This window comes from Lonchura striata, chromosome 11 (genome assembly GCF_050655825.1).
Source record: "Lonchura striata isolate lonStrDom1 chromosome 11, ASM5065582v1, whole genome shotgun sequence".
NCBI classification, from domain to species: domain Eukaryota; kingdom Metazoa; phylum Chordata; class Aves; order Passeriformes; family Estrildidae; genus Lonchura; species Lonchura striata.
This window is the reverse complement of record NC_140713.1, coordinates 4,198,882-4,211,297: the sequence shown is the minus strand read 5'-3', so window position 1 is coordinate 4,211,297 and position 12,416 is coordinate 4,198,882. Positions and strand designations below refer to the sequence as shown.

The 12,416-nt window shown below is 51.5% G+C and overlaps 1 protein-coding gene across 10 annotated transcripts in view; it reads left to right on the top strand.

The window, feature by feature from the left end:
- Positions 1 to 12,404, top strand: part of LOC144247048 (axonemal central pair apparatus protein HYDIN-like) — a 29,327-nt gene extending 16,923 nt beyond the window's left edge. For 8 of the 10 annotated variants that reach the window (XM_085589389.1, XM_085589386.1, XM_085589388.1 and 5 more), the window contains 17 exons: positions 4 to 195; positions 554 to 706; positions 1,757 to 1,996; positions 2,334 to 2,448; positions 2,911 to 3,066; positions 3,366 to 3,530; positions 4,632 to 4,771; positions 5,206 to 5,334; positions 5,637 to 5,841; positions 6,293 to 6,434; positions 7,648 to 8,635; positions 9,117 to 9,275; positions 9,681 to 9,850; positions 10,026 to 10,208; positions 10,447 to 10,566; positions 11,817 to 11,976; positions 12,074 to 12,404. In XM_085589389.1, the coding sequence (XP_085445515.1) occupies positions 4 to 195; positions 554 to 706; positions 1,757 to 1,996; positions 2,334 to 2,448; positions 2,911 to 3,066; positions 3,366 to 3,530; positions 4,632 to 4,771; positions 5,206 to 5,334; positions 5,637 to 5,841; positions 6,293 to 6,434; positions 7,648 to 8,635; positions 9,117 to 9,275; positions 9,681 to 9,850; positions 10,026 to 10,208; positions 10,447 to 10,566; positions 11,817 to 11,976; positions 12,074 to 12,280 (3,624 nt within the window). In that variant the 3' untranslated portion in view covers positions 12,281 to 12,404. The remainder of the gene's footprint in view (positions 1 to 3; positions 196 to 553; positions 707 to 1,756; positions 1,997 to 2,333; positions 2,449 to 2,910; positions 3,067 to 3,365; positions 3,531 to 4,631; positions 4,772 to 5,205; positions 5,335 to 5,636; positions 5,842 to 6,292; positions 6,435 to 7,647; positions 8,636 to 9,116; positions 9,276 to 9,680; positions 9,851 to 10,025; positions 10,209 to 10,446; positions 10,567 to 11,816; positions 11,977 to 12,073) is intronic. The other 2 variants (XM_085589391.1, XM_085589393.1) reach the window with 2 other exon arrangements.
- The last annotated feature ends 12 nt before the right edge of the window (positions 12,405 to 12,416 follow it).

The window sequence follows — 12,416 nt, the reverse complement described above, 5'->3', positions numbered from 1 at the left end:
CAGGTGACAAAAGGCCCCACATATAACATCCGCCTCCATGCCACCGTGTCTGAACTGTCGCTCGAGCTCTCCAAGAACAGACTGCACTTCTCTGACATCCTCATTGGGCAGTGCCAGGTTGAGACCATCCAACTCCACAACTGGTTCCGAGTACCCTGCAAATGGTTCATTACTGGCACCAAGCCTGTTCTGAAGGTAAAGCACAGGCGACATTGAACATGTAACTTCTTGGTTGTGTTTTCTTTCTGTCTCTTGCCCTTTCTGCTCCTGTGGCTGCCTGAGCATTTGGGTCTACAGTGCATTTGAGGAAGCTTCTGAGGGTCTGGATCCAGGCTGGTTTGCCTGGACCTGTTCCATTAGCTGATGCTTTGCTTTTCTGCCATCTTTGCCCATTCCTCCTCCTCTGACGACAGTAGTTCCCTATCTGCCTGCCCTGTCTACAGGTTTTAATTCCAGCTCTAGGCTTTGGGGCCACACTTGCTTTGGCTGTGGGTGCACCATATCAGTGTCTCAGAGCACGAGGAGACCTCACACAACTGATTTCTGTGCCCAGAACAATCACCTCAAATACACGACACCAGCCTTACCTCAGAAGCAGCAGGCGCTGGAGGATGAGCCCTGTCCCTTTGAAGTGAAGCCCTCCAAAGGAATCCTTGGTGCAGGAAAGTGGCGGAACTTGCAGATCCGGTTTACACCCAAGGAGGAGGTGAGATTGGCAGGTGTCAGCCCAGGAGGCCTGTCAGGGCTGTCTGGAAATGAGGGCTTGGTGCAGAGGGTGTGGTATGAGCTCTGCCTTCACAGGGAGTTTTCTGCCAGGCCCATACTCAGCGTGGCTCAGTTCACCCCACAGAGCACTCCCATGAGATGTGCTTTGAAATGCCCACAGGGACCTTGCACAGAGAGCATCAGGGCTGCCCCTCAGCATATGGGGGCAATATACCCAACTCTCCTCAGCCTCCCCCTTGCCTGGCTGTATTTGCAGCTGCAACACTCAGTACAGAGCAGCTGCCCACTTGCAGAGGATAATCCTGGAATGACCAGTCAAGGCTCATCCTACTGCAGGACTGACAGACAAAACAGCCACCACACACCTTCCTGGGCATGGTGGGCAGTCACCTGTAGTGGTGTGCTGCCAGCAGTGCCTGGGGCTCTGGCCTGCCTGTACATTCCCATGCATCTGGGGATTCATCTTAAAGGATGGAGCGTTCCCAAAAGTAGTTTGCCTGTGGCCGCTGGGTCTTGGAAACTGGTAGTGTGTAACAGCATGGACACAAGTGCTTCTGTGCTCACAAACAGTCCCAGGGATCTTTTAATTGCTCAAGAGATGTAACCATCTTTTGTCTGGCTTGGACCAGAGCCAAACACTAAGCAGAGGTGATGACCCTTATTTCTGGCCAGCGAGAGCTGATTTGCCTCTCTCCTGGAGCTGATGTTTGCCTGATGCAGCAGTGCCAGGACAGTGTCTGGACACTGTAACCCCGAGGGCCCTTCCCATGAGCATTGCACTCCTGCATGACTAGGGGAAAATGTCTGACAGTCCATTGTACATGCATCTGCTACCAAATACCCAGTTACAGTGCACACCAGGATTCATCCCAGTTACTCAGACCAGGACACAGATGCTGTAGTCCCTAGCAGAAGTAAATATCTGGTTTCCATTCACCTTGGAGGGACTGATAACACCCTGACCTTGGGGCAAGAGTTGTATTTGGGGTCCTGTCACCTGGATGAGTTTTCTCCACTTTTCTCTTTTCAGAGGTCTTACAGGAATGAGCTGGAGTTTAACATTTGTGGGAGCAGCAATCACTTAAAGCTGCACCTCTCAGGACAAGGTCTGGAGCCACGGTTGGAGTTCAACCCCCCAGCACTAAAGATGGGATGGGTGCTGGTGGACAGTGATGGGCTGGAGGCCACAGCAGTGGTGAGGAACCCATGCGACTTCCCCATTGAGTTTTGCTCCCTGGATTTTGATGAGCAGTACCTTGAGGAGAAGAAGGTGAGAAGGCAGGTCTGGTCCCCATGTACGTGCTGCCCAAGCTTCACAGCACTCCAGCATTCCCAGGCTTGTGCCAGGGAGATGGAGGCAATCCCCAGGGCAAAGGCAACTCTGCTGACATGCCTTGGGAGGACTTAAATAGTTTTTGTTGTTGGGAGGAAGGGAGAAGACAGAAATCGGGTTTGTTGAGTCTGTGTGATCAAAAGGCAAGAAAAGGAATCTTGTGTGTGGTTTCTCTTCCCTACACACACAGATCCTGCGGATGGCAGTGGGGTCTGAGTATCAAAAGAGCTTTTTAGTGCCTCCATGTGCTGTGGGTAAGACTCTGCCTCCACAGGTGCTAAAAGACCATGAAACAGAGAAGAGAACAAAGGCCCAGCAGGCAGAGCTCAAGGCCAGGACTAAGACCAAGGCCAGGACTGAGGCTGAGGCCAAGGGCAAGGCAGCACCAGGTCAGAAAAACAGGGTTTGGCGGTGTCTTTTGACTGTGGTTACAGCTGGGACTCCAGTCCATACACCCTGAACTCTCTGTCACCTTGCTCTCCAGGGAAAGTCCATGTTTTTAGCAGCTGTCTGTTCCCCAGATGGTGGAGGAGCTCTTGGGTGAAGGGCTGTGGCATCCTCTACCAACCCTGTGTGTAGCCAAAGCAAACTCCTATCTGCCTGCCACAGACTGTGGAAATAATCGGGATATTCCCTTGTGTCCCTTAGCCACAAAGACTAGGATTGTATGAGTTCTTCAGCCAGTAGGACCAAGTCTAATATCAGTGGCTCTTTGATATTTGCACCTTCCTAGCAACAAAAGAACAAGAACATGTTGCTTTCACCAAGTTTCCTTTCCTGGGATCTGAGGGGATGGGGAGGATGGTGAGGATCAAAGGTAGGCCGGAGGCTGACCTGGTTTTGCACTGCAGCACATCACAGGACTCTCACGTTCTGTCCTGAGTCCATGGTGAAAGGCACTGGCAGTCCTGTCTCTCGGGCTGTCATGCGCCACCTGAGCATTGATGCATCTTCAGAGAGGCAGCCCAGAGGGATTGTTGTCATCATCCATGGGCCACCCCGGGCAGGTACGTCAGCTGCAGCCCAGGGCTGCAGGGAGAGGGGCGGGCAGGAGGAACGTATCCTGGTGGGCCATGGTGCTTAAGGCAAAGTCCTCAGCTGAACAGGAGGTGGAGATGATCCCCTTGGCTCTAGAATTCAGAGCTTGTACCCACGCTCTAGCTGCCTCCCCCATGGCCTCCCCTGGAGGGACACTTGATTTCCCACTGCCCTTTTAACTTTGAAATCTTGTTGGAGATTTTTCCAGGGCCTGTCCCTGCAATGCCTCCTGTGCCAGTGTCACCAAGCATCCCCCTCTCTCTCTCAGGAAAGACAGAGATAGCAGCAGGCCTGTGTCAGTACTATGATGCTGCTTACATATCCATTGACACCGTGGTGAAAGAGGCCATGGCCAACGATGGGAGCCCAGCAGGGCTCAGTGCCCGGGAGCTCTGCACCAAGGCTGCCATGGAGCCAAAAGGCAAAGATAAAGGTAATGCTGGTAAGGAGAAATGCTGGACCCAGAGCTTGAGAACCCCACCTTGAATGTCCACTTCTGCTTACTCAGAGCAGCAGTTTTGCAGTCCTTGAGTCTCTTAGGGAACATGGCTGAAGTGCATCTCTGGCTTGTCTAAAAAAAAAAAAAGTCCATTTTAAGGGCTTAGTCAGAGGTTCTTTTATGGCCCCTTTTGCTGCCATTCTTGGCATGTGGTTGTTTTTCTAGAGGTGGTGAAGCACGCCTGTCTCTTTCCCAAGTCTTTTATATTTCCTCAAAGCTGAATTGAGCTTGCTCCTCGTGGGCAGCAGTTCTGCCCTGCACTTTTGTAACAAAGAAAAGTCTTCTGAAGTGGCTCATTAAGCCACAGGAAGACTGACTGTGAGTGCAACCTTGCAAGTGAGAGGAAGGGAAGGACAGCCTCCCAGAGGAATTTCTAATGAGAGACATGCTCCAGATGAGCTCTTCTCTCCAGAGATTTACCTATGGCCACTGTCAGGTTACACAACTCGTTGGGCTGTTCTCCATGTGAGACTGGAGACTTTCACGAAACTTCCTGGGTACTTGGTACCCTGAGCTCTGCAGGGTGAGGCCAAACCTGGCTCGGTGCAGGGGGAAGTTTTGCACTGCTCAGTGTTGAACCTGGCTGAGTTGGGAGCTGGTGGGAAGGAAAAGAATCTGGGTCCCAGCCGGACTTTTCCCATAGGAGGATTTAGCTTCAGTGGAGACAGGTGATGCAAGTGGGGCAGGGCTGCAGATCTCCACAGGAGAATGCTGGATGGGTGCAGTGTATGGAAAAATTACTCCTGGAGGACGAATCTTTGGCTTGATCTGCAGGGGAACTGCTGTGCAAGCAGCGTCACCTGTGTGCACAGTTGTTAGGAGGGACATAGTGCTGACTTTAAAATCAAGTATGGGATGGTGTGCTTTACCTGCTGGTAAGAAAAGCAGGGAAGGAGGTGCTTCTGGGAAACAGTGCTCCCAGTGCCCAGCAGACTGGGGAAAAAGTGCCATGTTCCTTCCCAGGGTTGTGCCTGTTGTAGGGAAAGGTGCCTGCTTGCTTTCAAAGCCCCTCTGAACCATCTGTCCCCTGTGCAGGTAAAAAGCCTCACCTCACTGCTCCAACCAAGAATAAACAAGCCCCTGGGGAAAAAATCAACAAGAAGGATGCCAGAGGCAAGAACCCTCCAGCACAAAAGAAGGTGCCAGCCAGCAAACCCAACATAAAGGACACCAAGGTAAACATGATCTGCCCTGTTTGATGCCTGGGACCTTTGCATTGTCTTTGAGATGAGCAGGGGCTGCTTACAGTGGAGGCTCTGTGCCAGCCACGGCCTGGTAGGTGGGTCCATAGTGCCACGACTTGGGCTGGGAATGTGCTCTGGCAGACAGCTCCACTGCTTCTCAGTGGTTTACTGGCAAAGTGCAGTCCTGGCTAGTGTGGCTGCAGGCAGTGAGCAAAGTGCTGGGAGGCTGCACTGGGGGCTTGCAACCTTGGGTGTCTGCTGGCCAAGGGATGGGCCCTCCAGGACCATCCCCTGGAGCCCCCAGCCTGCACTGCAGGGCTGTTCTAGTTTCCACTAGGGAGGAACCCCAGCTCCAAGCCCAGCAGTGGGAGTTGTTCAGGGCTTTCCACCGTGGTTTCTTTTCCTTACAATGGTCCACATTGCAGTTCACAGTTTCCACTGCTCCTGCGCCGCAGCAGCTGAACATCACCAGCAGTGGTGGGGAAGAGCTGAACTGCTTGAGCTGTGTGCTGCCCAAGGACCTGCTGGTGGACATCCTCAGTGAGAGGCTGAAGGTGTGTGGGGTGGGGGAAAAGGAGACATTCCTGCTCCAGAGAGACAGCACTGGGGTACAATTCGGAGAGGAGGAGGAGGAGGAGGAGGAGGAGGTCTGTACATGCTGCTGGAGGATGCTGGACTGTGTGCAGGGAGCCCTGGGGGAAGCTGCAGCTGCCCTTATTGGCAGAGCCCACCGACAGATCCAAGCTGCTCTTAGCTACTGCACTTGGAACAAGGATGGCTGGTGACATCTGGGTTTGCAGTGCAGCCGCAAGCCCCCTGTGTGCAGTGGCTGACTTACTCTTCCCTTTATTCACAGGGTAAAGACTGCTACAAGGGAGTGGTCTTTGATGGCTTGGAGATCCTCTTTGCAAGCAGCCTGGAATCTTCTTTGCTCTGTGTACTCAGAGCTGTCAAGACTTGTCATCATATTTACATGGTGAACCTGCATCAGGATTATGCTTCTTGGAAAGCCAAGGAGGAAGCTGAAAGAAAGAGGAAGAAAGCTCAAACAGAGAAGGAAGGTGAGATATCTCCTCTCAAATTATCTCTCTTAAGCCCTCAACCATATCTCTGTGTATCTGGATTTGCAGCAGAGCTTGTAAGAAATGTTTTTATTAATCTTTTTACCTTCTGCCTCAGTGTAACCAGCACTCATCTCAGAGCTGCAGGAGATGTGAGGTTTAAAGACTCACCTTAATCTCTAACATTAAATCTTGGGCACAAGTGCCAGCTGCTGTAGCTCAGTGACAAACGACTGTCCTCAGCCTTGGTGCACTTAAGCCAGGCAAAGCCCAAGAACCACACTGCCCGGCCATAGTTTGGGGGATTGTCTGAATTTTGGAGCAGGGATATGAGCTCCCCAATATCTCCTGGTATGATAGGCTGGGTCAGGAAAGGCTGTGAATCCTTGCAGCTGACACAGAGCATCCAGCTCTGCTTGCAGTCACTCATGGTTTCTCCTCTGGTTTAAAGAACTGCAGCAGAAAAAAGCTATTCAGAGGAACAGAGAACATGTTTTGCAAATGGATGAGGACGAGTATGACACCCTCCCTGAGGAGAAGAAAGCAGAAGTGGATAAAATAATACTGGAAACGAAGACTATACAGACGGAGGGGTGAGTAAGCCGTCCATGGGTTACTGCTCAGAGTCCCTAGAGGGTTTCCAAGGACTCTGAGCTCAGAGGTATTTGATAGCAAAGGCCAGAAGCAACACAAGGATGGCCACTCTCTTAGCTCCCTGGCTCCCAAGAGAGGAAGCACCTTCTTCTGTTGAGCTAGAACATCATCTTCTCTATTTTAGTGGTGAGCCCTCCTGGCTTACATGCTGCCTGCAGGGAGCTGGGCTCTGGGCTTGCCTTGGCACTGCCTGTAGAAGTCTCTTCAAGTCCATGATGTTGATTTATGCCTTCTTTATCATCTCCCTTCTTCACCAAAACAGTGGGATTGTGCTATGGGCAGGTGTGAGGCACAGGGTCCTGGTCCTGCCACAGATGAAGTCCTTGCAATGCTGAGCTGCCAAGGTTCTCCTTATGGTGGGACACCACCCATAAAAGCTCCCGTCCTTTAGGCTCCCCTTCCGCTGCAGCAGTAGGCAAGCTCTGCTCCAGCAAGGCAGCCCAGCTCAGGACTCACAGGAAAATTGTGGAGCTGGGAGTGGAGGCTGCTTGAAGCAAGCCTGTGTATCAGGGCTCCTTTCAGCCCAGGCTGAAGTTGGTTTCATGGCGAGGTGACAGACAAAGCTGCTTCAAATTGTTTGCATGGCAGATAGCACTGGTTTGCTTGGTCACAGCTGATTCCAGCAGGAAACCTGGCTGACAGGAGCCTGTCTTGCAGGAGAGGATTCCTGCAGCCTTTGCTTTGTGACTGAAAGGATTATTCACATTAAGGGGCAGGCTGTGCCCAGGGAGAAGGGGGCTGAATGAGCGGAGGATGAATTGTAGGAGGGATAAGCAGATGTTAGCAATCTGTGTTCTGCTTTAAACTGGGAAATCAAGAGACAAAGAGCGTTTTCAGGCATCAGCACAGAGAGCTGGTGGATCAGCCTTTGGCATTGAGCTGGAGGTGTCTGGGTGTGCCTTAAGAGGGAGGTTGCAGTCGAGCCTTTACGGTGGCAAGGCGTAGGTTTGGTTGGTCCTGGCGGTCCTCTTCCACCATGGCACTCACTTGGGATGTTCCCAACCTCTGTGGGTTGAGGAAAATCCACAGAAATGGTCTCATGATTCTGCCTGGCCTCGGGGTCAAGGAATGAATTGCAGGGCCAGCCAGGACTAGTGAGCCCAAGTTTCTGGTGGTGACTCTCTGCGATGTTTTCTATTTTGTTTGCTGAAGGGAGCTGAAGGAGGTGGCTCAAAAGCTTGAGGAGGAGGCAAAAGACTTAGGGGAGGAAGAGAGGCAGAAGGAGGAAGAGAGGCAGAAGGAGGAAGAGAAGCAGAAGAAGGAAAATATACGTATCTCCGTGGGGAAGCAGCCTGAAAAACCACAGAAGGAAGCCAAACCCCCAGAGAAGAAGGAAACCAAAGCCCCAGAGAAGAAGGAAACAAAAATCCTAGAGAAGAAAACCAAATACCCAGAGAAGGAAACAAAAATCCTAGAGAAAAAAGAAACCAAAATCCCAGAGAGGAAGGAAACCAAAATCCCAGAGAGGAAGGAGACCAAAGCCCAAGAGAGGAAGGAAACCAAAGGCCCAGAAAAGAAGGAAAGAAAAATCTCAGAGAAAAAGGAAACCAAAGCCTCAGAGAAGGGGGCACCCAAAGCCCCAGAAAAGGGGGACTCCAAAGCCCCACAGAAAAGGGGAACCAAAACCTCTGGGAAGGAGGAAACCAAAGCCCCAGAGAAGAGGGGAGTCAAAGCCCCACAGAAGAGGGAAACAAAAGCCCTGAAGGAGGAAACAAAAGTCCCAGAGAAGGGGGAAGCCAAAATCCCAGAGGACCCAGCTGAGATGGAGAACTTGATCCTGAGGTTTCAGATCTACGAGTCGTCACAGCAGAACATCGCAGAGGTTTTCTCCTCCTGGGACAGAGTTCAGGGTACTATGCAGTTACCTATGATCCAAAAGGGAAACAAGTCCCAGCCTTCAAGTGAAAACAAAGGTCTAAAGAAAACCAGTAAACCTCAGGAGAAGGTGAAGAAACCTGAACGTGAACGTGTAGGCCAAAGGAGTCTTCAGTCATCTCAGCTGGGGATGCAAAGTGAAGCTGCAGAAGGGGCAGTCAGTGACAAGCATGTTGGGGTGCCATGCCTGGACATCCAGGTCTCAGATCCCAAGGCCATGATCAGGGAGATCCTGAGGGATGGGAAGCTGCCAACGGAAGACCAGGTAAAACCCTGCAAGGCTGAGATCTTGAGCTTGCCATGGTCATGGGCCCTGGAGCATTGTGTCCCCCAGGTGATAATGGCACAGAGCCTTGTCCAGGCCCCTGATGATGTTCCGCAATGGCTCTGTACCATCTGTGTGGATGGGGAGGTTATCACCATCCCTCAGATGGGCAGGAAGTGTGAGTGCTTTGTGTACAAGTGTCCCATCTGTTCAGAGTTTCCCAGCCCGGAAATCATTATAAACAGTCCCAGGACAGGGCAGCTCATAGTCATTGTTTTCTTCCGCTGAGTCACTTGGGAGAGGTTTCTCTCCTGGTCCCACTTGTAGCTCTTGATTCTGCTCTGGAGCTTGCTCACCCCAGTGGGCATAACAAAGCACTTATACTTCATATAAGTCAAAAAACTCATTGCCAAAAGCCCAGTGCCTTTGAAGAAGGATGGAGGAGACAGAAGTATAAGCAGGATTTTCTCTTCTGATTTAGATGCTGAAACATCTGGGACTGCGTCCCGACGGCCCTCCCCTTGCCCCTGCTGCTGTGCTCTCCATGGTCAAGTACCCAGAGGAGCGGCTGGGCCGGGCAGAGCGTGTGGAGCCCTTCACCATTGTGGCACCGCGAGGTGCTGCTGTGGAAGACAATCTGGTGGGTGCTCCAGTGCTGCCAGGGCAGGGACCAGGCTGGATGGGGGCATGGGGGACAGGTTGGATGGAAAGAGCATTGTGGAGAGGTAGTGAAGATGTGATGGGGCCTCGTGTCTGCAGGTCTCCTTTCTGTCAGGGATGGGACAAAAGAGACAGCTTTGTGGAGACAGAGCAGTTCTGTAAGACAAGAGGTAAAAAATCACTTAAAACCATCAACTTGCTTTGAGGAGAGTCCTGAGTTTGAAGGAGTGTCCTAGGCAAAACACCAATAAGGAAGACCAAGTCCATGGGCAGGTGGACTTACTTATTTATTCTCTCTTCTGTTGGTGAACAAACCCTCATTTTGCTTTCCAGGATGGGGATGTCTCAGGGCTCACCTCTCCCTCCCTTTTCTCTCTCCCCTTAGGCCAAGGCCCCAAATGTGAAGGGCAGTTCTGCTGAGGGCCAACCAAAGACAGGTACAGCAGCCAGCAGAGACAGCTCTCTAAAGGAGAAGCAGAGAAGTCCCCAGGATTCCTCTGCAACAAGGTCCAAAAGTATGCTGGAAAGTGCCTCAAACCCCACAGAATTCCTCAGGTGAGGCGCACAGGAGGAAGTGATACCTCTGCTTCTTTGGTCCTCTTGCCAAACAAGGCCCATCATCCCCAGCTCCACAGTGACCCTGTGCCAGCGCCTCCACGGTATGGCGAGTGCACCCTCCTTGTTTCGTTTGCTCCTCAGCAATGTCTGAAGGCTCCTCTTTAATTGCCAGGCTGAAACGGTACCGGTGGCTAGTGCCTGCCCACGGTGAGGTGAAACTGAAGGTCCACTTCTCCACCAAAAAGCCAGGGAAATTTGAGCAGACACTGAGGTTTGAGCTCGTGCAGACAAAGCACCCGTACGAGCTGCCCTGCTGTGGCACCGGCCTGTACCCCAGCATCAGCCAGGACCCACGGTAAGGCTGGCCCCTGGCAGCCCCCACAGCACAGCTGCCCCTGAACTCACAGCCAGGGCTGACCCCTGGGGCTTCTGCCTGGGCAGATCGTGCTGCCTGAGGTCACCCAGCACCTCCTCCTGTGCTGGAGCTGGCAAGGCAGATGGTGCCTCAGCCACCAGGAAGGGTTTTGGCTTTCTGACTACATTTCCTACTTGGAGCATCTCATAGCTCCTCCTTCCCCACTTTCTCTGCCCAGGCTGGTGTTTCCACAGTGGAGGGAGACCATGGAGGCAGATGACATCATCTTCAAGGAATATGTTGAGAGCACAAAGCAATTCCATTTTGGACCACTGCTGTGTGGGAAATCAAGAGACTGGTATGTGCTCCCTGCTGGGCTTTGCACTTTTGTGGACACTCCTAGGGAGAACAGGCTGTCCTGGTGGCACAATCCAGGGCAGTCCCCAGCAGAGTCCTGGGAGACACATGGGTTTGAAGGACCACGGATGTGTGAACTTGAGCAGATAAGAGGCAAATGAGCCTTGGAGGAGCTGCTCTGCCTGCCCAGTGGGTGCCTTGGTGGCCACCTTGGTGGCCAGAGCCACATGCTGCTGCCAGTCCAAAAGTGATTTGGGGGCAACTTCTGTCCCCCTCCACATCTCAGCTTCACCCCTTAGAAAATGAACTTTATGGTGATTTTTGAAATGCTTTGAGCTCTGCAAGTAGCCTGATCAAGCAATTATTCTGTAGATGGTTTTGTAAACCTTTTATTAATCTGGAATTATTAATAAGATTTTATGGTTGACCTGCCAATGGGTATCAGGAGGAACGTACAGCAGGAATTACATTTTCCTGTAAAAACGTTGCATCCTCACTGCTGGATAAAGTTTGCCTAAACACACTGTCATTGAAGCTATTGTGTATTTCTACTTTTACTGTCACTCTTTTTTTTAAATAATATTTCAGATCTTGTCTCCATAGGAACTCTGGAGGGCTAAGTCTATTTTGACAACCCAAGGAAATGAAATCAAAATAGTTTAAAATAGCAGACAATCATTAGCCAGATTGATGGATGGTCTGGGATTTGTGTTTGTTTCTTTTACCCTTTCACTCCAAAGTCATTTCCACACCTGAGAGAAGGGTCATTTGTTATATTTTTGCATTTCTCTTGAAAATTGATGCTTTATATTTCTTTCTCAGACTTTGAGCTAACCCATGAAATTCAAACCAGTTTCATGACTTTGATGAAAAAGATTAGCTAAACTCTTTTTCCAAAAGCCTTTCTTTATACCCTGCAGGGAAGGCACACCAAGAAAGAAGGGGAAAGAAGCCATGTGCCTGGTGCACTGTTATTTTTCTGGGCACCTTTGAATTTGCATTGTATCAAAAACTCTCAAAGTGGCCTGAGCATCATCAGGCTTCTGGGCTGGAGACACCAAGTCCGGGGGAAGGCATCAGAGTAAGGCCAGGCTGAGCACACGCCCATGCCCCTGACTGGGATCCATTTCCCTCACTTGTTTGTTAGAGTAGGGTCTTCCAGCACTGCTTCCTCAGGTGCACACGGTGCTCTCCTCTGTGTGTGGCAAAGGCAGCAGTCTGCTCTGCAGCCTTTTCCCCTTTTGTGGACAGGTACAAGTGCCAGAACTGTCCCAGCAACTCGGAGAAAATAACCATCCTCAACAACTCCCCCATGAACATAGAGGTCCAGTTCTCCTTTGAGAATGCTGGGAAAGCAGCGACGTTCCTCTTGAACTCTCGCAGGATGGCGCTGAAACCAAAGGAGAAGCAGGTAGGAGAAGGGCAGGCAGAGCAGCACCGTAGAAGTGCCCAGGGGCTGCTCCTCCTGCTCACACTCTTTCAATTTCTTCCTGTGGGGCCGTGTCCAGGAGCTGACCATTTGGGCATACCCCACTTCCCCTGGCTTCCTGCAAGACAAACTCATCTGCAGCATTGGGAAGAACCCGGAGCCAGTGGTCTTCAGCCTGTGCTGCCATGGGGTGCACGTGAAGCTGGACGTCAGCCCCCTGGGGCTGTCTTTTGACAAGCTGCTTCTGCACAGGTCAGTCATCCCACAAGCACTCCAAAACTTGTGACAAAGAGAAAACGTTTGACTCTGGTTTCCAGGGCATGGATGGAGCTGCTCCAAGTTGCATTCAGTGGCCAGGCTGGTGTGACCATCCAGCAGCTGACACCAAGTGCCTTCCTGTCTCTGCAGGACTGACAACAAGA